General features: G+C 30.1%; 1 protein-coding gene across 2 annotated transcripts in view; it reads left to right on the forward strand.

Moving 5' to 3' along the window:
- The window catches only part of LOC107170447 (phospholipase A1), a 48,975-nt gene that overhangs the window by 18,406 nt on the left and 3,942 nt on the right, over positions 1-26,627 (forward strand). Inside the window, exons 3-6 of one of the 2 annotated variants that reach the window (XM_089225123.1) lie at positions 4,336-4,444; positions 8,190-8,335; positions 11,064-11,309; positions 24,953-25,210. In XM_089225123.1, the coding sequence (XP_089081249.1) occupies positions 4,336-4,444; positions 8,190-8,335; positions 11,064-11,309; positions 24,953-25,210 (759 nt within the window). The remainder of the gene's footprint in view (positions 1-4,335; positions 4,445-8,189; positions 8,336-11,063; positions 11,310-24,952; positions 25,211-26,627) is intronic. The other variant, XM_089225124.1, reaches the window with a different exon arrangement.

The raw sequence follows: 26,627 nt of genomic DNA on the forward strand, positions 1-26,627 counted from the left end.
CTTTGGTGTTTCGCATTTATGTCACCACCAATTGTGAAATCGGAGTTAATTGTTGAGAAGTAGTCATTAAACTGAGGAGTTGAGATGTTGTGTCTCGGAGGACAGTAGATTGAGGTAATAGTGATCGGTATGTTATTTAGCTTAATTGTGACAGCACAAGATTGTAGGTAATCACGGTTAAAGTTTGGTAGTGGTGAGAAAGACAGGGTAGATTTGATGATGATGGTAACACCACCATGAGCCGTGTTGTCTGGATGATTCGACTTGTATGTAATATAACCTGGGATATGTACCTGGGAATATTTGGTGAAGTGTGTATCGGTTATTAAATCAATATCGATACGTTTTTCGTATAAAACAGTTTGTATTTCGTTGACGTGGTTTTTTAAGCCGTTTGCATTAAAAGGGAGAATGACAAGAGACGTTTTTGTGGGTGAGTTATTTATCATTTTTATTATTTAAAAGTGATGAAATAACTTGTGTTAAGAAGGCAATTAAGGGATTAATTAATGATTTAAAGTTGTCAAAAAAATCTGACATTGTTTTGTTAATGTCTAACGTCATCATTGCTGTGACCTGTATTCGTTGTTTCATTATATGTAGCTTGGGCAATATGTTTTAGGAGGAAAGTGGGTGTTGGGATTATTATTTGTCGGTAATGGGTGATTTTCTTTTACATTGATATTATTATTATTAGAATGATTTAAGTTAACATTATCATGAAGAAATTTACTTTTGTTGTTGGGCTTGTTTCGTCGTTGGAGTTCCTTGAAGACATTGCATCCTCGGTAGTTGGCAGGGTGATTGCCAGAGCACAGGGCACATTTGGCTGGGCTATCCCTTGGTTTGGTGCAGTCTGAAGTTAGATGTGAATTTCTACATCGGACGCAGCGAGGAGGGTATCCGCAGTATGAACGAGTGTGTCCATAGTCTTGACAATTTTGACGTTGAGATATTGTTCTTGGCTTATAAGGCTCCTCAACTTTGATTTTCGTATCTAGAAGTGAAGTTAATTGGAAAATGTCCAGTGACTTTTCAGATTTTTCTAAGTCCACAAATAATAAGGGTAGGGGAAGTTTAGCTGTTTTATGTAAAGCATTGGTCACTTGTTTAACAACAAAGGATAATTCAGTTAATTCTTTTTGTATTTCATTGATATCAGTGGAAGGGTGAATATTTCTAATTACTACTCTGATCGGTTTATCTTGTGCTAGCTGATACGTATGAAATTGTGCATAGCTATTTTTAAGATAATGAACTAGTAATCTGTATGCCTCTGGAGTTGCAGTTTGGATTTTTAATTGATCCGTAGAAGATTTGCAGAAAAATTCATCTTTGCCAATAAGTTCGCTTATTTCATTACAAACGTCTTTAAACTCTAATACACCTCTGACGAAAATTAGAGGTGGAGGTTTAATTAGTTCGTCCGGAATAACTTCGTTGGGTATAGCTGCTTGTGGCGTAGTGACGAAAACTTCATCATTTTGTGATAAGGCTTCAATACGATTGGTAGTTATGAATAGTGGTTTTTTGTTTTTCGGTAGTGTTGGTGATTTCATACTTGCACTTGATGACGTAGAGATATTTCTTTTATTTTGGTTTTTATTATTTTTAATTTCCCAGTCGCTATCTAGGTCATTCATTGAACTTGAACTGGCCGTTAATGAGTTTTTACTTTTCTTGTTGATAAGATGGATAGGGGCAACGGTTTTATTTTGAACATCATTACTGTTAGACATTTAATAAGATAGTCGATATTGGTAATTACCTGTAGGCTTGACCTTCAGATAAGAACGATTCGCAATTGGCTGCAACGGCGTTGTAAATTATTTAAAATAAAATAAAATGAACTATTACGCGTTCACTCGTTCACTTAATTTAGTTAAACTAAGACAAGTGGATGTTATTTAATATTTTACTAAGACATTGTTTTGTAGAAACAAACGCGAAGAAAGAAGAAAAAAAAGTATTTAATATAACGGTAGAATAAGTGATGAAAGTACGAACGAGCGCTCCACCGTGTGTACATCGAGTGTCGACACGGAACTACTAAAAATCTTAAGAATTTTTTCAGTAGATATAGTTTTTAAACATCTATTATTATTAAAAAATTACAAAAAAAAATCAACAAATCTGTTAAAGGAAAAAATTAGCGTGAATATCATATGCTTGCTGGTGAATCATTCTGCAGATGTGTACATATATCATATTATTAAGATTAATTATATCATCATAAATATATACAATCGACGATGAGTGTGAATGTGGTAAAATATACGATACATAAAACCACAGATCAGCCGAATTCCACGAACGACAAAAAGAGATTTTTTGTTTTAGGAAAGTATCAATGGCGTCGGCGTGATAATAATATACATAGACACACAGTAATCATACATTTTATAGGTCAGTATACCTACTGATTGCAATAGCTTGTCGGTGCGTCGACCGTATGGGCCCGGATGTTGATGCCCCAAAAAACCTATAAAATGCCCTAATGAATTTTTTAAAAATGGTATACATGACCTAAATTCTTAAAAAACAATCATTAAATTATTTATTGTTTTTAAATAATAAAAATTACAATTTACGAATATACCTACCTACATGGTTTTGATATCGATTTTAAATTCATAACTGGTTTCAATTTATAAAAGAATTGAAAAATTTGTTTCAAGTATTTTTTTTGTGATGTATAGGTAAAATGAAATTGAGTTTAATAGTATTATTCGTACACGTAAATTTTTAAAAATATAAAAACATAACAAGTGATGAGGTATGATGAGTACGTAATAGCAAATAATTAAGTAAACGGTTAGGAAATAGGAAGCATCGTCTGTGATATTCCAAAAAAAAGTTGCAACATTCGGTCTCTATAAACTAATATTATATTATTATTATTATTGCTTATACACGACGTCGTAGTTAAGCCTTTGATGGGTTGTACGACAAAAACGCACATTATTTAAATATAAATCATAATAATAATAATAAAGTATTACTTCATTTGCTCTACTGACAGTATTACATGCATCCCAAACAGATTTGAATGGTGTAATTTTTATTTTTGGAAAATAATGGTATTATAGGGAGGGACATATTTACGCACGGACAAAATAGACATTTGTTCTGGGCCCGTGTGGCCATGTTAGTGCGTTCACTAACATTATGTAATATAATACATATTATGGTCCAATTTTAGATTCTAAGCGGAGCGAGGAATGTATTGATTTTACAATAATGATATATATTTTTTTTTTTTGTGTCTGTCATCACGTTTTGGGGCATTAAAAGTGCTTCGATTTTCGACTTCAGTACCTATTGTCAGATCAGAAAGTGAATCTAGTTGGTACTTTGGGGGGGAGGGGTCAAAAGTAAAAAATTCTCAATATTTTTCTAAATAATCGAGATAAACAAACTAAGAAAGCGGGTAAGTCGTGGATGTCGCTCTGCTTTACAGTAGGTTACAATAAGTGGGTTAGGTACCTACTGTAATGGATGAAATTAAATTTGAATCCAATGATATTATATCATTGTATACGAAAATAGATTCTGAGCGGAGACGGTTTATCTGTCTAGGATATATTATAGATTATTAAAAATTTTCAAATCTCAGATTTAAAAAAGAAAATTTTTTATGAATTTCTAGCATAAAATAGTTTACAAATTTTCGTGATTTTTACGTATGTTGTCAAAATTCAAACTTTGAATGCTAATAAAAAAAAATTGTGACTATATATTTCTTTTATTTTTCACCTGTTATTGTAAAAATATGTTAGGAGCCTTGTATTTAATTTTCAAAACTTATAGCTAAAAAGAAAAACTTTTATGAATTTTTTTTTATAAGCATTAAAAGTTCAAATTTTTACTAAATACTTGACAATTTCGGCAATGTTCAAAAATGATCTTAGATAGGAATTCATTAAAGTTTTTCTTTTTAAATCTAAGATTTGAAAATGTAATACAAGACGCCTAACATATTTTTACGATACCAGTTGAACAAATAAAAGAAATATAGTCACAATTTTTTTATAAGCATTCAAAATTTGAATTTTGACAACATGCGTAAAAATCACTAAAATTCGTAAATTATTTTAAGCTAGAAATTCATTAAACATTTTCTTTTTAAATCTAAGATTTGAGTATATCACAGCATATCACATGACACATGCTAATACAAATGTAGAATATTAAATTGTTTTATAATCATTATTTTCCTTTTTTTGGTATTTTTCTTAAATTTCTAAGTCATCAAATATTATATATTCTATGTATTTTGCACACAGTATAAAATGCATTTAAAGCGTTTGTTATTATTTTTGTTTTTGTTTTCAGTTTCATTGTGTCTAATGCAGAACGTATTAAATCTGAATTACTGGCAATGTGTAATGAAGAGAACGGATCAATGTCCAGACATGGATATCAAAATATTTTTGTATTCCAGGTAAGACAATAATAATATAATAATGAATATCCCACATTACTATTTAATTTTACCAATTCCCTATTGTCTATACTTTCAAGGCAAATAGGAGTAAGGACATTCAAACTAATCAAACCCTTTCGAAAATTATTGACACGTATATTATACTATACTAGGACTACAATATTTGGGTTAAATTAAAATATGATTGTGACAAATAATTTTCAACCTGAATAACTACCTGCAGGCCATTAAAAAAAAATAATAATAATAATAACTTTATAGTTACATAAAAAAAATGTGTAGGTAGTATAAAATACAAAACATAATATTATTTTGTCAATAAAATTTAAACAGTTAGATTATTGATGCCTTAGTGAATTAATATTGCATTATATTCATGGGTAAAACAATGATTAAGCCATTAAAAAAAAAGATTTAACGTTATTACTATGTAACTTACATAATATAATGGTTATGTCGTAGACAGTTTAACAAGAAACGATAACTCATTAATTTTGTCTGTAATATTATTATACGTGCGTATTAAAATTTAAAGCCCACCTATTTATCAAATTTAAACGTAAGCTATTGTAATAAACAAAATTATAGTGCCTGGAAAATTAATATTGTGGACTAAAATACATAATAGTTATAATAAATTATAATACACGTAGATATTGATATTAATTAAATATCACCCCAGCAAGAGCACGGTAAGTGGGAAACAAAACTATCGTTAATTTAACATTTAATATCATCATTACTCAGGGTGTTCCATCCCTTACAAGGGTGCATGAGCCAAAATATTTACTATATATAGGACAACCACCGTTGTTGTACACCGTTTTCTGAAATTTGCTCAAAAACATATGGGTTACTATAGGTACTATATTATAATATTACTTGACGTCACCCATCGTGGTCATTTATAACATTTCGTTTTATATTTTTTCAGTAGATAAACCTTCCGCGAATAAAATGCCTAAAAAATAAAAAATCTAATAAAAAACGATTACACCGTGTTAACATAGATGTGGTACGTGTTTGTTAACTTCACGTTATAAGTGCATACAACACATACGTATCCGCGAAAAAATAAAAAATAATAAAAATATTTATGTGACTTTGTAATAGTAGAAAAATTGTATACATTGACACAGTCAATTAGATTACGTATGTGTACGATGTATATATTTATATATATATAAATATATTATATGGTGTTATATATATTATATTGTGCCGACCCGACGACGACGTCAATTGCAGAAAATCCGATCTTGTCATTTCTGGCTATTGAAATGACATTATTATATTCGTGCGCAATCAATATCAACACTTATCGATGGAGTGCATTGTGTGATCGAAGAAGTGTAACAAATCAATCACTGTGCGATCCATATAAACGAGAGTGATATTGTTTACTTACTTATTATACTTTCGTCGGTAAGAATTCCAACTACCATAATACACGGTTCCGTGAAAATAACGGACACTGGTGCAGAACAAACAGTTTCCGATTCGATACAGATTCTCAGTATACTTACTCTCAGGAACTCTGGTGCAGGTAAAACGAAAAGAAACAATTTAATTTGAGTATAAATGCCACCTTTGCATTGCGCCGTATAATTCTTTTTTAAATAGTTACGCGAATCGAATGAAAATAAAGTCACTTGCGAATGTTTTATCAATAGTCATCTGGTGCTTTGAATATTATTATGTATATTTTACGCACCATGAAAGATTGTATGCGTTATGAATTATTTTCATAAACTATTTCAATCCAATGGAGTAATTACGGGGGGGGGGGAGGGGCACGACGGAGCACTTTTACCCCTTGGACCACCTGGTGTTATGTAGTTGGTGTAAATGATATGCTTTTGCATTTGCTGAAGCTGAACTTTAAGACTATTAAATTAATATAGTACCTACTATCTACTGAGTGGATTGTTAAATTTGTTTGATAAAGTATGACACAACTGAATAAAAATAACGTTGAGTAGTAATTATGTTATCGCACTTATCTACAACTATGGCTGTTAATATCATTATCGTGATTATAATATCATAATTTTAACAAAATATTTTTTATTTGACATAAATATTGTATTTTTATTTGTGTATAGGGTTAGGATACTAGCAGGTATACTATAAGCATAGGATATTAAACTAACAGATTTTTATATTTGTATGTGATTCTTTTTCTTCTTCTGGCATGAGGCATGACTACTCTTTAAGATTTTTTGCCACCATTACTACTCTTTGCCACTTGTATTTGTCTCGGGTTGCCTCTCTACAATCCTCAACTAAGATTTTAAATACTCTTCAACCAATGTCAATCCACCATTTCCTAGGTTTTTCTCTAGGTCGTTTGTCAAGTGATATCCATTTCAATGCTTCTCTGTTACGTTCTCGCCTCTTTTCATTGTGTGGTCTAATTATTGTATCGTCTTCATAAAGATTGCTACTGGTACTGATTTCAACATATCGTACAGTTGGTTTGTTATATCTATAGATGTATATGTATGTAACCAAATATAAAAATATAAAGTAGATATATGCGAGCAAATCGATTGACTTCAAATATCTGTATTTATGATTATTGCACCTGCTGAAATTTAACGGAATTTCGTCAATACTTTATTTATTTTATGTTAGTGTCTATGCTTGAGTGTTAAGTCAAACGAAAACTTTCGAATATTTCTGATAAATAAACTAAAGCTATAATCTAAAAAATCGATAGGTATATTGCAGCAGTTTGAAAGCGTGTGATAACACCGCGGACGACGGTCGACAATATATTATTATTAGAAAGTATCATAATATTATCGAGAAAATAAAACAAAAAACGTACATTTTTATTGTCTGTAATAATTATTAATATCAATCAGACAATATTTATATATTGTTATAATAATTAGAAATTGCCATTGATTCTGTTCTCATGTATAATTATAATTATATACGGTGTGGATTTCAATTTCACAGTCGAAGAATTTCGTACAAAAACCATACAATAATCTTATATTCGTTTTTAAAGAATGTCAAGAGGTATATACCGCCAATGAAAAATCAAGTAGGATAACAATTTACAGTAAATTGAGTAAATTATTTACTGCATTAAAATTGTTTAAATGTCAACGTGATTGCTGTATAATTAAATTGCAGCTGTTCTCGCGTCTAACTTCGTTGCGTTAATATGACTGAAATTTTATTGAAATAAATTAACGATTGAAATAATAATAATATAACAGTCATTGTCACACGTATTTATTTTATGTGCAATCTACACTCGCAAGAAAATCAAAATAATAAAAATACCTCAAAAGGATGATATTAGCGCACTATTTGTAATCTTTCTCTCTCTCTCTCTCTCTGTGCAGGTACGCATGCAAAATTGAACATTTACATTCATCAGTAAACCCAATCATATTGTGTTGTTAGCTTTGATATTAGAGTGGGTTTACCTGAGAATCAAACTAAATCTCAATAATGTTTTGAGTTTGAATTTTATACGATAGTTCAATATCTTTCCTTCATTTTTCTTATCGTTCTATCCTTTTCCACGATATGAGTTTTTTAAATTGCGCACGGTACTCAAAACTAAAATGAAAATTATATTTTTGTAAAAAAATAAACGCTTGTCTACAAACACAGGTAATTTCTAAACATTATGTTTGATAACTCTGTTGTGTACATTGATAGATAATAATTATATATTATAAACTATCCTGCGGAATATAAACGTTGAACATTTTTACAGCGGTGCTAAACGAAAAAAATTGATCGATGTCCGAAACAAGAACACACTCCGGTACAGCGGTTGGGATCCTAGCAAAAAAAACGTCATCATTATTCACGGTTTTAACGGAACAGAAAGCAAGACCCCGATGACAATCATAAGAAACGGTTAGTGATCCGTAATAAATAATGTAATAATATTAAATATTCTATAGTGATTATTAGTAGGTATTTTTATAGTGATCATCATTATTATTATATCATTGCGCCTGTGCTATTATGTATGATGTATATCGTATGTGTTACGGGTAAAGTACAAAAACGGTTAGTGTACATAATACTCGGGTAATGCGAACCTCATCCATATGAAAAGTGCAATGTATACATTGTATGTATTATGTATACATGTATACATTGTGTGTACATGTGCATTATCCACATTAAATATGTAGTATCTAATCAATTTAATTTATACATTATCCGGTGTGCTGTGGATAAAGTATTCGTATAACTGTAATCGTAAACTTATAACGTCGGTACAACATGACCAACGCATCAAACTACACTTAAAATGGTACAGATCAACAGATTATTATACATTTATACAGTCTTTCTAGTAACAAAAACCAAATTATACTAATTCGAAAAAAAATTATTTATTATTATTACTATTAAACTATAAATTATATATTTGAACAATTTTACTATTTACTTAATTAAAATTTAAAAATGAAGTGCAATTATTTATTAGAACAATTTGAGTTCGGATGACATTTAGAATTACAAAGTATTCCCCCAGATTTGCATTTACATTTATTTGTTAAGCATTTAGTTTTACATTAACACTTCTTAAAACCTTGACCACCGGAAAAAGATTGTACATATTAGCTATTTCACGAAAAGACAAAAGAATCATGATAATATTAAAAGTATATACAATAATGAGCAGTATTGATGCAGTATGAACAATTATACCGTCCAGTATTGTATTTATAAAAAGTCAGCGAATGTATATTTTTAATTAAAAAGTTGACGGTAGAATTCTTAAACACAATACCAGCCACTCGTCTCGCTTCAATCGACTTTAGGTGCAGTATTTACGAGGTGGAAAAGTAAAATGTTAAAAATTCAATCGTGACAATATAATATAATATAATATTATTTACGCACTATCATCGTAGGCATTCGAAAAAAGATTTTAGCCGCAGTGTGTTTCAAGGTTTCAACTATATTTTCTGCGGAGATCGCCGTTGACCCGAAATGCAAAAGCTGACACGACTTTGGGTACAGTTTCTAAAGTTTTTCTCCTGCTGTGTAAAACCACTGTATTATCGCACATTTTGTGAAAAATTCGTAATATATAATATTATAATATTTATATAATATATTTCTTTTTAAAATTGTGCGTATCACCGGACAATGAAAAAGAGCAAAGGATTTGCAATGGACTTTCATATTTATCATGCATTTTCAAAGGAAAATATCGTACTTGAGGACGTCCGCGCAATTTTTTTTTTTTATCTCTCAAACCCTCAATCGACGAGTGACATATAGATAAAACTTTTTTTTTTTGTAAAATTGTTTTTTTTTTATGATTTTTGAGTATTAATCTTCGAGTAAAATCGCTCATAATAAATATAATGTTTTTAAGGGTTTGACATACCTATCGGTTTTATGTTTTATTATTATATTAAAATTGTCAGTGTATGTTTAAATGGATATAGTAAAATATTGTTTTGAGCAAATTATTCAGACAAATCGATATACTATAAAATAACCTCATAAATCTATAATTTTTTTAATGGGTGATTTGACTCTAGATTACTCATGAAAACAAAAATATGATTTTGCGTGAATGCGTGTGTTGTTCTGTATAAGTACATTATATTGCACGCGGTCAAACATACATATGAGCATAGATAGAAAATAAATAGTAGTGCGCACCGACATCTTGCAGCTCTTAAGATATTATGTTGCATTGTGTTTTCTAGTTTTAAAATAAAACACTGTGCTGATACGAGAGCTTACGATTTTCACGAAATCCCCACCGTTGTCGACATATGAAAATTTCTATGATCAGCCCGTGCGTATTATACGCTTATAGGTACTCATCTTTGACCGTACAGTGTACATCTTTGCGTATACCCACTTAATAGGTGTAGTAAGTGTAGTCGTGACTCGTGACTGACATAACACAGTTTCATCCACATCACCGGCATCCGATCGCAGCGCAACTAACTCACAAGCAACTCTGCCGCCACGGCGCCACGTTTAACGTGACAAAATCTCAGATCATCCGTAGTCGGAATATAATAAATAATAATATTATGCATTCCGACGTCTATTGTTGTTCATCATTCGGAACCATCATAAGTATAATATATATATATATGCTGATCGGTAGTGTTGGTTTTCACAGTCATATTATTATTTATTATAGGTACCTATATACCATATATACTTTCAATGGTTGTATCGTATTTTGTATATTATATAGCAGACAGGATTCTGAATTTAAATATTTTCAATTGAAATAACTTTCACTTCTTCTTAAAATGTTTAAATTAAATTATGAAAAATATTGTATTATTTATTTTAAACGTATTCGGTTACAAATGATTATTGTACACACAACACATCACAAAAACTGAGAAGTTAATTGAAAACAAAGTGCTTGGAATAATTTGTTTGCATATTAATTGAAAATTTCAGGATTCATAATATTATATTTGTGTGATTTTTTTATTGGCCTCCACCACTATGCCTCGATATAATACTGTGTGTCATTGTGCGGAAGTGGTAAGCCTATAACTGTGCATCTCACAAAAGAAATGTGTTGGTAAAGGTAATTATATCATCCATGTATTTTATTTGCATATTTTTTCGTCTGTCGCAGCGTATCTGAACCGAAAAGACTACAACGTGTTCACCGTGGACTGGGAGCCGCTGACGTTCTTCCCGTGTTACCTGTCCTCGCTGAGCAACACCAGACTGGTGGCCCAGTGCACGGCCCAATTCTACGCCCATCTCACCTATTCAGGGGCATCGGCGTACGACATACACTGCGTCGGCCACAGTCTCGGGGCCCACATATGCGGCATGATCAGCAACCACTTGACGCACAGACAGCACAAGATCATTGGTGCGTATATATTACACATAACATATTATTATTATTATTATTATATCATCGCATATAATATTATAATATATAATCGTCAGTGACGTATCCGGAAGGGACACGCCCCCGTCGGATGTATTTTTATTGAAAAATATGATGACAATGTAAAAATAGAAATACTGACCTTATATATATATATATTATATATTGAAAAAAACATCTCCTCTAGAAAAATGAAAGTTTTAGATTGGACTCAGGTTTTGGACACAATAATAATATAATAAATTATTTGCAATAAGTTAAAGTAAATAAAAAATTGCCTGCAAACGTTTTATTGATTTCAGTAAAATTTATACTTAATAATAATATTGTTTAAAATAGTTTATATTTTTTTAAGTACATAAAATTTACCCTCGATGACATAAGCCATTGGAGTACAATATTACTTAAATCAAAATTTTATTTTTAATGATAGACAAGTTTTCATGAATATTTATAGAAGTTTTTTTTAAATAGTACAATACTATATAATTAATTAATTCAATACCTCAATAATATTTATACTTTTTAAAAATATAAGTTTTTAAAATACTGTATCACTCATATTGTGTGAACTATATAGTGCGTACCACAGCGTGATCGAAGGAAATTACTATTGTTTCGACCGTATCGTAGTCGCGCGGAAAACTTATAAAAATATAAAAATAATACACCTGCAAGTATAGGCAGTATAGCAACCGCACATAGATTCTTTTAGCCTTATTAACCACTAATATGCCACTTTTTACACACACATGACATATTATACAGTGTACATTCGTATAATTTTACACGATACACATAATAATAGCATATTAGCATATTATTATAAAGTCTACGGATTTCTCGGCGAGTCTTCCGAATTCTAACACACGTAAAATATTATTAATGGCACAACGTAAATGCGTAATCTACTTAACTAGTATAGGTATACACGGTATCAAACGCAGGTACCTTTATATAATATAATATGGGCATGAGATTTTCTCACGAACGCGACTGGTGTACCTCTGCCGATTGGGTTGAATGCATATATAGGTACGTTGTTTATTCTTCTCTATTGTTACGATAAGTATACCTACTTATTTCGTATTTTTGTTTATCACACGATACCGCGTTTCCGGACGAACGTTCTCGGTATTCTCCGGTAACTATATCGCGTATAATAATATTATAGCCAATATAGTCAGCGTTGAAGTCTCCACGAAGAGTTCTAAAATAGGTAAGTAAATCGTGCTCCTAAAAACCAGCTAACAATACAATATATATATATTATGATAAACCACGTGTTCAACAATTTAGGGAACACTGAATTTATCGGCCAGCATGCCGAACTATATTAGAATGAATCGAATTTTGTTTTACAAGTTAGTGGTATTTAAGTAGATTAATTTATACATATATTTCAAAATGCTCATCATTTCGGTATGTGCATGCGCTGTAAAATATGTTGTTTTGTAAGCAACACCTATTTTGAACGCTATATTTGGATAGGCCTATTGTTTAAATTAACTCTTATGAATCAACAATGGTTCTAAATTCAAAACTGACTGCATAACAGCGATTTCAATTTTAATAAATAATACATTTTTAAGATTCATTAAAATGTTTAAAATCATTTATAATTATTTATTATTGGTTTGTTTTAAATATTTTTTTTATATGTGCTATAAAAAAGATTAACATAATATGAGTATATATAAAGTTATTTATACTCATAGACCGTAGTTAATCTTGTTTATAAATTTAAAATACGTAAAAATATTCTAAACGTTATCAATAATAAATAATTAAAAATAAATGTTTATAAATGGTTTTATGTATTTTAATGATTTGAACATTTTCATTATTTATTAAAATTGTAATGGTTCTTATTCAATAAATTTTTAATTTAGAACCATATAGCTGATTCATAAAAATTCGCGGTGAACACGGACACACGGTATAATATGATATGATTTAATATAATGTAATCATTAATGCGTTGTTAAACGTCGCACTTGGCAGTTGACACTTACGTTTAGGTACTTGCATACATAAATGCATGTATATAAATTATATATGCAGATCAATATTATAACATGCATATAAGATTATACGCGTTTTACCGTTTTGAAAGAAACAGAGAATGCACTTGAACTTGTAACACTTAATATCGTTTCATACATAATTTGTGATTTACCTATACGCATGTTTACCGATGGTCACGATGGATGTCTGCAGGTTAGGTCTACAACTCGGCTTACATTATTAATTATCATAACGACATCATAAACAGATATTATATTAGATTATATTTATAATAGTCCGCGACTAAGAGGTACCTGTCGGGTGTCACCATCATACTGAAATCTTAAAACAAATATCACCAATTTTTTCTTTGTTTAAATCTCATCGATATGACTAATAAAAAATTATATACATAATTTCCATACGTCAGCATAATTTTATAATAATATAAAAATAGTTTCACCGAAACTTGATTTGCGTTTTGAAATGCCATCGAAACAAAGCCGTTTCGCTTTTATGTAAATTGATCGACTGCATAATATTTTATTGTGGCCTATGGAGTATGGACACTGGACAGCTAGACCGCGAATGCAGTATTGGTACTTATATTTTATTGGGTATTGTACTATTATTATTATTATACTGTTTTATATATTATCCGCGACCGAGACGTTTTACTATTACAGTATTCGATTATTGTGAAGCCAATTTTCAAATAAAACATGTCCTACCAATAGTTTGGCTACGACGAGTTGGCGCTCTGATTTGATAACGTTATCGTTATTCGGGTCATCGCGGGAATAAAAAAAAAAAAAGAAGCCGTAATACAATACAATACGTCAATGTTTCAAAATGATAAAACTTTTCTCATACATATTTTGCAAATTGACGAGCGTGTGCGTATGGTATGCGGCGTACCTGCCGAATTCTATTGCTTTCAAATTTGTATCCAATCCGCTTTTTCCCAACCATCATTCCAGTGTCTCTGTGCAGCGATCTTGAATCAGCAAAAAAAAAAATAATACACGTCATATTATATTATCAAAGGGTCAAAGTTAGAAGTCGGTACAATGTCAGATAAAATTAAAATATGACGGTTTACCGCTTCGCGTATATTGTTCGTATACCTATATATACCTATATATACCTATATATACCTATATATACCTATATATACCTATATATACCTATATATACCTATATATACCTATATATACCTATATAATACCAAACGCGAAGATTATGTCCCGACGAAGAAGATTTCTGGTAAAACCTGTTTTTCTTTCCTCCGGATAAATGGGTCACGAGTGTGCAGAAGACGTGACCTACTATCGAATACATGATATTATGCATGTATAATAGACATCTCAATATGTGTATCGCCAATTATCGTATAGGTATAATTATTATTCCGAAAGATATCTGTTGGAATTTTTTTTCATTTTCGTTTCCATAATAACTCAGTACCACCTATATACATAGAACGACCGTGACCGTGAATTTGGCAGTGGGATTTCTGTGCACGGCATTCTTCATAACTTTCCAGTTTCCTCTTGGCTTGCAGCAAATTCGTCATCATACGTTACACGTACTTTATGTATAATATTATATGCATAATATAGTTAGAAAATAATATTTTCGTTTCACCGCCGTGATGGAGATGGGAGTTTTTAAACTTCTTTTTTCAATTCGACGACGTGCACAATCGTAATGTTTTTACTGTTTTTAGTATGCATTTGCACTAGCTAAGGCTAACGGAAATATACTCCTTCAGATTGGTCGATTATCGAATGTAGCTATTGTTCGACAAAAGTAAAATTATATTATACTCGTAGATTATCAAACGATTCTATATCCTATTTTTAAACCGTATACTTACATAATATAATAACTCTAGTTATTACCCGGTTAACATGAACAAATTTCCCTGTATTTATAGCTGTACATGACTATATGAGAGACAGATAGAGCTAGTGACAGAGAGAAAGCCAGTGTCAAGGATCAGTAATATAGTGTAATGGTTTCAGGATATTAGGTCCAGTGAATGCGTCCAATATGCTTTCATCATGTCCAAAGTGCGTTTAGGTCTGATTTCTATTTTTTAATTCAAAAAAAGATACAAATAAATATTCCAATTAAGAATAAAAATTTTATTGAATTTATCATATAATTTATATTTTATAAAATTCGTGGCTCCAATACCTGTGAATACAATATTATTTATTACTGGTATAAAGCCCTGGTTTGTTATATTATGCATGTCAAGTGCAAATAAAAAACTACACCACCAACTCGGTTAAAAAAAATTTGCTTTTTCGTTATCTTAAAAAAAATATTCAAATTAGAAAAGTTGTATAATGTGTTATCCGTCTTTCTTCCACATCGAGCTTTACTTAATTATCTGTATAATATGGTTCATGTAATGGACATTTGTGACAAATAGACTTATACTGCTTAGACATTAGACAATGTTGATTGGACTAAAGTCAATATTGGAATAAATAAGCAGTGTCGTAATATTTGACTAAATATCTCATTGCGCACCGTCATGACCGGGGTGGTCATGGGCATCATCGCTTTCCGGGCAGTTCACGCTGTCTGGAAAGGAGACTGCCGCCCCCCTCACGGGCATGTCAGAAACCAGCTACGTACGGGGGGTGCCCACTAGAAATTCTGCCAAAAACACACACGTTTACCAAAAACCTAATTCTAGAGTCATTAGTATATTGCCTATCAATAATATCGGTGACTTACTTTCGTGTTATTCATGTCATTAATTTATTGTCATATTGGTATCCAGATTGTAAAATATTGTCTTGTTTTGTTTTTTTTTTTTTTAAACAGTATCTACAATAATTTCTATAGGTAAATAAGCATAATAATTTGTATTACTTTTCACGTTTTTAGTAGTTTTCAATATATTTTTCCTGTGTGATATTTAGTATCACTTGTTGTGGTTCACTCGCAACAATAATAATAAATATTTAAATTTATATATTGAATTATTATTCTTAAAATATCTAACTTGGTGAAATATTTTTAAATTCACTTTACATTATACGAGTCAAGTTCAAAGTATTAACGTATAATATGTTCAATGGCTTACTATGATGTATTCTCGAACGCCGTTAAGATAAACCTAACAATATTATCTGTCAAGATTTACTATTTATAGGTATATTATGTAGTTCACAAACAGGTCAGGATATAATATGACATTAAATTGGTATTTAGGTGTGCACTGTACACATATTATCACGGCGAAACGTTAATTAGTAAATAATGACACCAAATTATACCGTGCGGTGTGTAAAAACAAAACTAAACGATTTAAGAGTATACGGACATAATACGAGATTTAACTCGCGGCTAAAAAACATTAACCCACGAATCTATACCTTAATTACATGTATGAACCATAATTTTGCTTTCATCTCAAACATTGCCATGGTGAAGAATGTGAAAGAAGATGTTAGAATACGGTTTTTAATCTGAGATATAAATCACTTATTGTAATCCAAACTTTCCTAAATTTAAATTATTTTTGTTTCTTGTTAGTACATGTTTATTGTTTATAGATAATAAGAGTTTTTTAATTTTAAACTGTTAAAACAACATTTTGTTCCCAAAAATATTTGTTCCGATGTATTGAAGTATTGGACAAAGTATTTTGTATCAGTGTTCCATGATTGGAAAAAAATGATGGTCCGGTGGCTACCTTGGTCATCACTGCTATTATTTCAAAAATATTTAAGAACATTAAGTTATTAGGAAACACAGAACCTATAATTATTATATAATAAAGAACACATTTTGGTCACTTTGTATTAAAGTCATGAATAATATAGTATAATATTATAATATCATATGATACCTCTTATGGTATTCGATACTTCATGCATAATAGACTATTGGTAATTTTTTTAACATTTTACGCAAAATTCTGGAACTGACGCCACTGATATAATATAGCGTAATATTACTAGGTAATATGTATACTAATTTACCTATTATATATTATATGTACTCCGGTACTCGCAAATACGAATTGTAGAGTTTTGAGCACGTTACTTTACAAGTTCGTGAAATTGAAAATAATACTCCATACATTTCACTATCAATATACGATGAATATAAATATATTTGTACTTATAGGTACTTAAATATTTTTACTGGCTCAATATATGCCTAAAAAATTGTTATTTTTCAATTTTTTATTATGTTTAAATTTTAATACTTAATATATATATACATATTGAAACTTTACCGTTATCGAGTATATATTCTTTTCGTGGCATAATTTATTAACAACATATTATAATGATTACGCCGATGAAAAATTACAAGGTTATAATATTTCTTAAACTGACAATGTGACAATCAAATAATATAATCGTGCAGACTTTTTTTTATCAGAAAAAATACGCTCTGTTTTAATGTATAAGATTGGTGCCTTGGTGCCTATTGCCTAATATTATTATCATCATATATATTATTCGTTGGATCACCGACGTCGAATTTTTTTTTGCATTTCACGCCAAGTTCTGAAATTTACGCCGCCGATGCACTGCGTAATATTTACTATATATATATATATATATATATATGTGGACTACAGTTATAGGTACTATATGTATTTATACTCTCTAGAACTATTAACCTTCCAAAAATTATATAGGTATAGACTATATAGTCATAAGTCATAACTATTCGTAACTTCGTCTGTCTAGTAAACATCAAAAATTCTCTATAAAGTTAACCGTCGAAGTAAGTTTACGGCGTACCTTTATAAATACCGTATTTTTTTAATTTTCTACAATTTTTGCTTTGCTATATTATTACGCTTAAATTAATAATCATCTTCCTATTGTAACTTTACCGCTAGCTGTCATTTATTGAGTATAATAATTATAATTATTTTCGTGTCATAATAATTAACAATAGATTACGCCGAAGAAGAATTATAAGGTATAATATATTATTTCTAAAGTATCAACTATAAAATATAGTAGAGACTTTAGTTTACCGGTAAAAAAAAACACTTTGTTTTAATGTACATGAAGTACCTACATATAGGTATAATATCATCATCATAATATATTAATATATTATACGTCTGATACGCCCTGCCTACATCGTTGACCCGTATTAATGCATACGAAAACGTATAATAATAAATAATAATACACAGAAATACGTTAGACTATACTACTAGAAGTGCGTTTGGTTTCATTTAAGTATCAATAATAATTTACAGATTCCTTTCGTGGGTATTTTCTCTTCCTACTCATTCGTACACGCGTTCAGTGACTTTCCCTGATTATCATATAGTCATGTGCAGACGAGGACGACGACGACTCCGATTTATAAGTAACTATATAATATCGACTATCTGCATGTACCTTATACCAATATAATTTCGTCATGCCTGCAGGGGTGATGAATGGCGTACTAAATTCTAATGTAGTGGAGAGGAGTGGGTATCATATCCCACGAGGACAATTTTTCTGAAATTACCTTTTTTTGGTCAGTTATCAGGGTCACTCAATTTCTGCTTTTAAAATTTTAAGCCCTCTGCCTCTACCCGAAAAAAAACCTAATCGAACTATACCTAAATAATATATGTTTTATTAAAAAAAAAAAACTTATGAGTAGCGATACAAGCACATATTATGTATCAATAAAGTTTTTCATTTAATAATTACACTAAAGCAATTCAATATTAGTCTAATGTTTATGTATTTAACAATTTAACGTAATATAGTGTCGTTATGCCGTCGTTATCAATATAGTATTATTAAATTAAATTGCTCATACACGACAAGGAGACGAGTTTTCTTGGAACAATGTCAATTTTTTTAAAAAATTTTTATTTTACGAAGTGATTTTCAAAAACTATGTCGTTGTAAAGCTATAGTTAGGTGTAGTCTATAATAGGCGATATTTTTTAAAGGTGAATTCTATTTGATATTGAGAATGATTAAAATACAAAATTAAAAGTTTCAATACATTTTAAAAGAATTTTTCAAAATAAATAATCACATTTTACGTACCAAGTTACATTTTTATATTAACAAATTATAAGATTTGTAAACTGAATATGCTGTGTATTATACGCATATAAATGCTTAGTTGTAAAGAAAACTATCTTTAAATAAATATACAAAATCTTACCTATTCGAGAAGTTATCAAAATGCGAAGGATCTCGAGTAGTCGAGTCTGTTAAATCGACTTCATGCTGGTACATTGGAAAACTATCTGAAAGACTAAGACTAAATTTTAGAAACATTGTTACTCTAAAGTTTTAAAACTTATTTTGGGGTTAACTATGTCAAAAAAACATTAGATTACGCATCGTCATCAATATTACCATTAAAATTAAAATAATTCTAGTTTTAGAATTCTAAAAATTTCTTAAAATAACTTTTTTACTGATAAACCAAACATATAATATATATTATACATAATATGTCATTAATAACTAAGTTTTTTAATATAATATAATGTTTAAAGTAAAAATAATTAATTCTTAACTAAAATATATGCCTGGTATTTACTATTTTGTAAAAAAAATAAAAAATAAAAATAAATTTGTATATTACCGAGGTTATGCATTTAATGCACTAAAAAATCATGAAATAAGTATATATATTATATGTACTTGTAATTTGTAAGTACTATTATTAGATTATGTTTATGTACATTTACTATACCTAATTATTTAAAAATAGAGAATTATTACAGAAATATAATGCTTCAAAAATTCAAAATCGTGTGAATTTGAGTTAAACAAAACAATTTAATAATATATTATATTGTGTTATAAGATCGATAGGTATACAAAAAGTTTATAGTAAAAGAATGAATTGAAATGTTGAACTATTTATGAAAGACTAAAAATATAGCAGATGTAAATAAATGTTATTGTAAGATTAAAAAAATGTTAACAATGTTTTTGGCTATCGTATTCCATTGTAATTTATAATATTTATAATTAACTTACTTATATTTACCATTAACTTTTTATACTAAAATAAATATAATAATAGCAATAATAGTAATAACAATATGCAGGGACTAGGGACATAGGGACTACTAACACCTAAAATGTGTGTAAATTAAAACTGTATTAGGAGTAACCGAATAAATTACATATAATCGCGAATGTCGATAATTAGTTACTTTCGGTAATTCAAAGTAATTATTATTTTTGTTCATTCCCTGGAAAATCACACAGTAATTTAAATTAAAAAAAAATATTTAAAACGTACACTCGGTAATTCGTTGTAAAATTTTAGGGAAAACTAGCCGTGAACACACGACAATTATTGAAGTTCAACGTTTGGCAATTTAGTGCGTGTATTCACCATTTCTTATAAACTTGTCGCTAATAATTTATCTTATAATTGTGTATATATTTAGCTAATGATTTCATGTGACAATTTAATTATTATCGTAGGTACGAAATGTTTTTCATAACTCGGTAATTCGAATTGTTTTCCCCCCCTCTAGATATTTCAAAACACTAAACAATTCGAACTATTTGCAGTAATTTGAAATTGTCCATAAGTCCCATCGACTTCGAATTATCGATAGTTGGCTGTTTGCTTGATATTTAGAATTCCCTACATTCAGACCTAAAACTAAAAACTAAAATGATGAAACTAAATGTGTCTACAAAATATTCCACAACACCCTAAATATACTAATTCGAATCCCCTCATTAAAAATGTAGACTTTACTACAGGTAATACTCCAAGACTCCTAACGCGCAAGTTGTGTCGTGACTCGTGATCTGTTACAATAATAATAACAAAAAATATATTATCACAATTAAATAGCCATATAATTTGTCATCATTGTGTGGTTTCTTTCATCAAAATAATGTAAGCCAGTTATATATTTTGTTATACTTTTAGCCTATATTTAATATTTATATCGTATCAAATTATACAGATTGTTGTATATAATATAAAACAAAACAAACAAACACATTTAGAATGGTATCATAAAAATGGGTTGTATTATTAGAATCTTCGGTCATTTTTATTATGATTCTGAATAATAAGCAAATTAGATTTTGAAAACCTGTTGTACCTACCCATTTATATAATGTCAGTTAAGCTGGTCACACACTACGGTTTTATTTGTCCGTTGTCCGTGAACGGTGTACGGTGTAGTTCGTACAACGTACAACGATAGTTTGTGGGCAATAAACGGATGAAAAACACAGTACTGAGTACACTGAGACGGAATGAAAACTGAGGAGTTTGATTTTTTGTCCGTGTTCGGTGTTTGAAATGAACAAAGCCGAAGGTGTGTGCCATGTTCGGTGTTCGAACTAAAACCGTAGTTTTAAAAACTATAAATAGCATAATATATAAATAACTTCAATATTATTATTTTCAAGATGTTATTTTTGTACTGATAACAATAATAATTATTGTACAATATAAATTTGGTTTATTTAGTATCAAATACAACTAGTTAAGTACGTTAAGAGGACGCTACACCCGCATATGTTGTCTCCGTTTTATGAACGTAGACTTTTTATTATATTTTAATTTTAAAGTGAGTTATGTGTATTTTAAGATATACAAACAATTTACAATTTTAAAATACACATAACACTTTAAAATTAAAATATAATAAAAAGCCTACGAGATGCCTTCGATAATAATGTTACCTTTCATTTTTGTAAGAGGTCAATTTACTCTAAATTTTATACTAACGGAGCTATACGCGTGATCTGCAGAGCGTAAAATTTACTATGTTATGCGTTTGTAAGACAAAGACAACGTATGCGGGTGTAGCGTCCTCTTAAGTACGACTAGTACGTTGATAATAATGTTGATAGTTTGTGGTCGATTCAGTAATTTTTAAAAAAACGGTCCGTATTGTTCGAACACCGTACAAAGATTTAAAATGAATAGTGTGTATCGTTCATCGGTATACGAACTAAAAATGTCGAACTACACCGCACACCGTACACGGACAATTAAAACCGTAGTCTGTGACCAGCTTTAATAATAACTTTAAAAATAATTACGACAAAACAAGAAAACTCGATATTTCGTCACTTTCTATATTATTATTGTATTATAAATATTTGTAATTCGTAAACAGTTCATAGTTTGTCTAACCTAATACCTTTCTCCGTCACACCTCTCGCTATATAGTATGGCTTGATGATAATTACAAGTTTTCATTTAGAGCCAACTGCAGGAATATTGCAATGTTAAATTACTTTATTATTTATAAAAATCTTTTAACGCGATAAATTAAATACTATTTACGTCTAATAATTTATGATAAGGTACATTAATTATAATGTGTTACAATAGTAAGGTCAGAAAACGGAAAGTGTGTATTTTACCCGGATAATATAATAAACTTTATCCAATTGTACAATGGAGTTTATACGCCAAGGGCGACAAAACTTTTTAATACAGATATTTTTAGGCAACGCGTTTTTATTTATTTTAACTGATTTTCACGAAGTCGATTTTCATAACGCTTTGTTTATTAAACTCCATTTAAACCATTATTAACTGCATATTGTATAGAGCAAGTCATCTACATCAATATGACAATATACAGTCCATTGATGCTTTCATGCAGTGCCGACTATTTTGATATAATACACGAAATCTTAGATTGTTCATGTGTTTACACAGATATAGATAATAAACTAGAAAACTAGATTGCTAACTTGTATAAATTGACAAGTAATCCGGGGGACGCCGATTTTCCGCCATGTCGCTTGTGGGCTATGGTATTTTATCAATTCTTATCGTTGTGATAATACCATAACATATTATTCTATGATAATACTAAAAATAATTAATATTATTATTATTATGGTCCATGAACTCGGAAATATTAACAATCATTATTATATTTGATTTACCCATAAAAAAAAACTTTGAACTATGTATATATAAGCAATATAATACACAGGTAATATTTATCGATTTCCGATGAACAAAAAATGTATAACTACAAGTTATTAAAAATTGACTTATGTGACTTTGTCTTTTGTTGACTGAAGCTTTCAGAATAGAAGGACTTAAATTTTTCTGTAAGAGTGTATAAGAATATTTAAATACATACAACTTACTAGGTTAATAATATTTATCTTGTATGGACGTGAATGCACATCAGTGTCTTTAAAACATTTATCTGTATCTGCAAGTATATTTGTACACAATGCGAGTTTTGAACCATTACCATTATTTTTTGGTCCATATTTTTTTATAAGTACTTAATTGTTTTTAGTCAATAATTATACACCTAAAGTATTGTTCAGTTAGTTTGACGATTTTGATAACACTTTCAGATGCTAGTTGAAGACCTCCTCGGTTTTTTACATTTATCAAGTTATTAAATGCTTTTTTATTTTTTATACAAACATATTTTAATTTCATTTTAATTAATGATATATAATTATACATAATACATTATGTATAATTCATTTTTAAATATATATTTTTCAAACATATTTATGATTGGATTTTAAATACCCGCCAAATGATATATTAGATATCACGTTAATCATATTACTTATTATGATAACACTAAAGAGCCCACAACCACCATGACCTTTTTTGGCGTCGACTGTTATCCCTAGTTAGCAATCTAGTTTATTATCTATATCTGTGTGTGTTTATTATATAATTTATAGTGATATGATTTTATTTATAAAGGTGTATGCATAGTGGATTGATATCTCATTGGATCCATCTCGGTCCACCTATATATTTTGTGTACAATATTATACAGAGTGAATAAGCATTTAATAACCGGCTACACTAATTTAAATGATCAATGTTTGTAATTAATTTAACTTTAAATGCTATAGTAAAAATAAATACTTAGGTATAGGTATAAAAATATCAGATGTTAGAGTCACATTTTCTCCATATGTCATGGCTTATTATGACCGAACCATCTAATAAACTTATTCTCCCTCAGCATATGTCTTGTCCACCATCGGTACCAATCACTAATGAATTGATTTCTTATTCTGTTCTCACTAAAATCACTCCACACAATAGGTATTAGGTATACTACCGTCCACCTTAGCATTATCATCTCTGCTACACTTATATTCTGGTCATTGTGCTGTGTTTTATAATTTACTGCGTTCATTGGTCACTGCCAGCATCGACATTCCGGTATTATGAACACATCGATAATTCATTCAACTGGATCACTACCCTCATAATTTATTGGTATAAAATCCTACGACTTTTAATTCGACGGCGTCACCTCTTACAGTCACATCACAAAGTACCTGATTCTCACCTCTTCCACTTCACATCCGTCATCCACACATTATGTTATAATGAATTTAAAAATTAAACTGAGACAATGATAGATGGTGAGCCAGCAATATTATATTATTACAATAATATTATGTTTGTTATTAAATAAAATATGAATAAAAATATTATTTTCTTTTGGTGACTCCTTAGTCCTTCCCCCCCCTAATGTATATAAATGTGTAAGTTGTCCCACAACTACAAAAATTTTGAACCACCCTGATGATATATTATATTATGATAGTGATGTTTTATCTGAATTAATTTTTGCGTTGTTGTGCACGTTGCAGGTCTAGATCCGGCCAGGCCGCTTGTGGACAGGTACGGTTCGGCCGAGTTCCGGTTGACCAGGGACGACGCGACCACTGTTCAGGTGATACACACGAACGCTGGATTCCTCGGCGAAGCACCACAAGTGGGACACGTCGACTTTTGCGTTAACGGCGGTCGTCTGCAACCGAGCTGCGCCAAGGAGCCCAGGAATATCCGTAATAATAATTATTGCTCGTCGCCGATCTGGCGGAACCATCCATTAGCACAACTAAGATGTAGGGTCACCATTTTCCTATATTAAATACAAACACTGAAATACGTACTATACCTAATATATACGACGACTATATTATACAGACGACTACAATGTTACCAAGACATACAAACGGTCTTAAAAACGATTTTTATTTACCACCCGTTGATATACCTGCGGCTATAATACTGCAACGATTATTAATCGTACCAATGCGTTATTTTATAACAAAAACTTGTCTCGCAGAAAAAGCTCTCATGCCACGTGCATATATATTATAGTCAAATTTCGATTATTTGTATTTTTCGTTTGAAAAATAAACGCCACCTATTTCCTTATTAAAAAAAAAAAAAAAACAGAAACGATCAAAAGCCGATTAATCTATGAAACGTGATCATTTTTCTTGTAAATCAGTTTTTCGTAGTTATTGAAATGCGGTTTGATAACGGTTGTTTTCGTAACCTCTACGAGAAAAGATCGGAAATTTTGTTCTGGAATAAATTTAATATCCTGCAGCAGTCGCGGCACCCTTAAATCGTAATATTTTGCTGGCTGAAATGACGTTTGACACATACCTTAAAGTATAAACTATAAACTATACAACGCCTCTTATCGTATTTGTTCTCGTATAATCCCGCCCAACCAGCACCTAAAACTGTGACTATATGAGTACCATTTAAAAACTTGTCATAAATCCATGTATAATATCTCAGGTTTAAAAAAACCCTGAATCAACAATTTTTATTTTTCAAAACATTCATATATAATTGAAATCACTATAATCAGCATCTACATTTATGTGTTATTAGACTCACGAAAAATTTATCGACGATGACAAAGGCGGTGCGACACATTGCGAATAATATTTTTTCAGCTTTTTGGTCAATAAATTATACCTTCAGCTGCAGTACGAGTACGAGGTCTTAATATTCTACGGTAGTATAGGTTTAAAATAGTATAGACTTTACGAAGATTTTCTTACTGCCCGAAAATAAGAACACGTTCCGGTTTCACGTTCACTTCGCTCTGAATCCAGGAAAAAAATTATATAAACAATACCCGTTAATGGAAGACATTATAATCATTTGTTACCGTTGGCACAAAAAACCTAATTTGATCCAAAAAATTTGAGAGTTTTAGGTTTTGATGTCTCAGAACTAGGAAAAAAACTAGGCTATAATTTGATACTAAAATTTTAACATTTTTCAAGTATCTCTATCATATAATATATTAATGAAAAATAATAAATAAAACGTCCAATACGGTGCACATCCTATACTATAAATCGTTTATGTTATAATATATTTTATGTGACTAAAAATTTTAAATATTACTACACGACCAAGTTGAATCATCCAATAAACTTTTACGTATAAGCTTGATGGAAAACGTTAGCTGCAATAAATTCTTCAATGCGGCTAAACTCATTGAACATTCAT

The sequence above is a fragment of the Diuraphis noxia genome, unplaced genomic scaffold (genome assembly GCF_037042655.1).
Source record: "Diuraphis noxia isolate RWA-SAM2 unplaced genomic scaffold, SU_Dnox_SAM2 contig0004, whole genome shotgun sequence".
NCBI classification, from domain to species: domain Eukaryota; kingdom Metazoa; phylum Arthropoda; class Insecta; order Hemiptera; family Aphididae; genus Diuraphis; species Diuraphis noxia.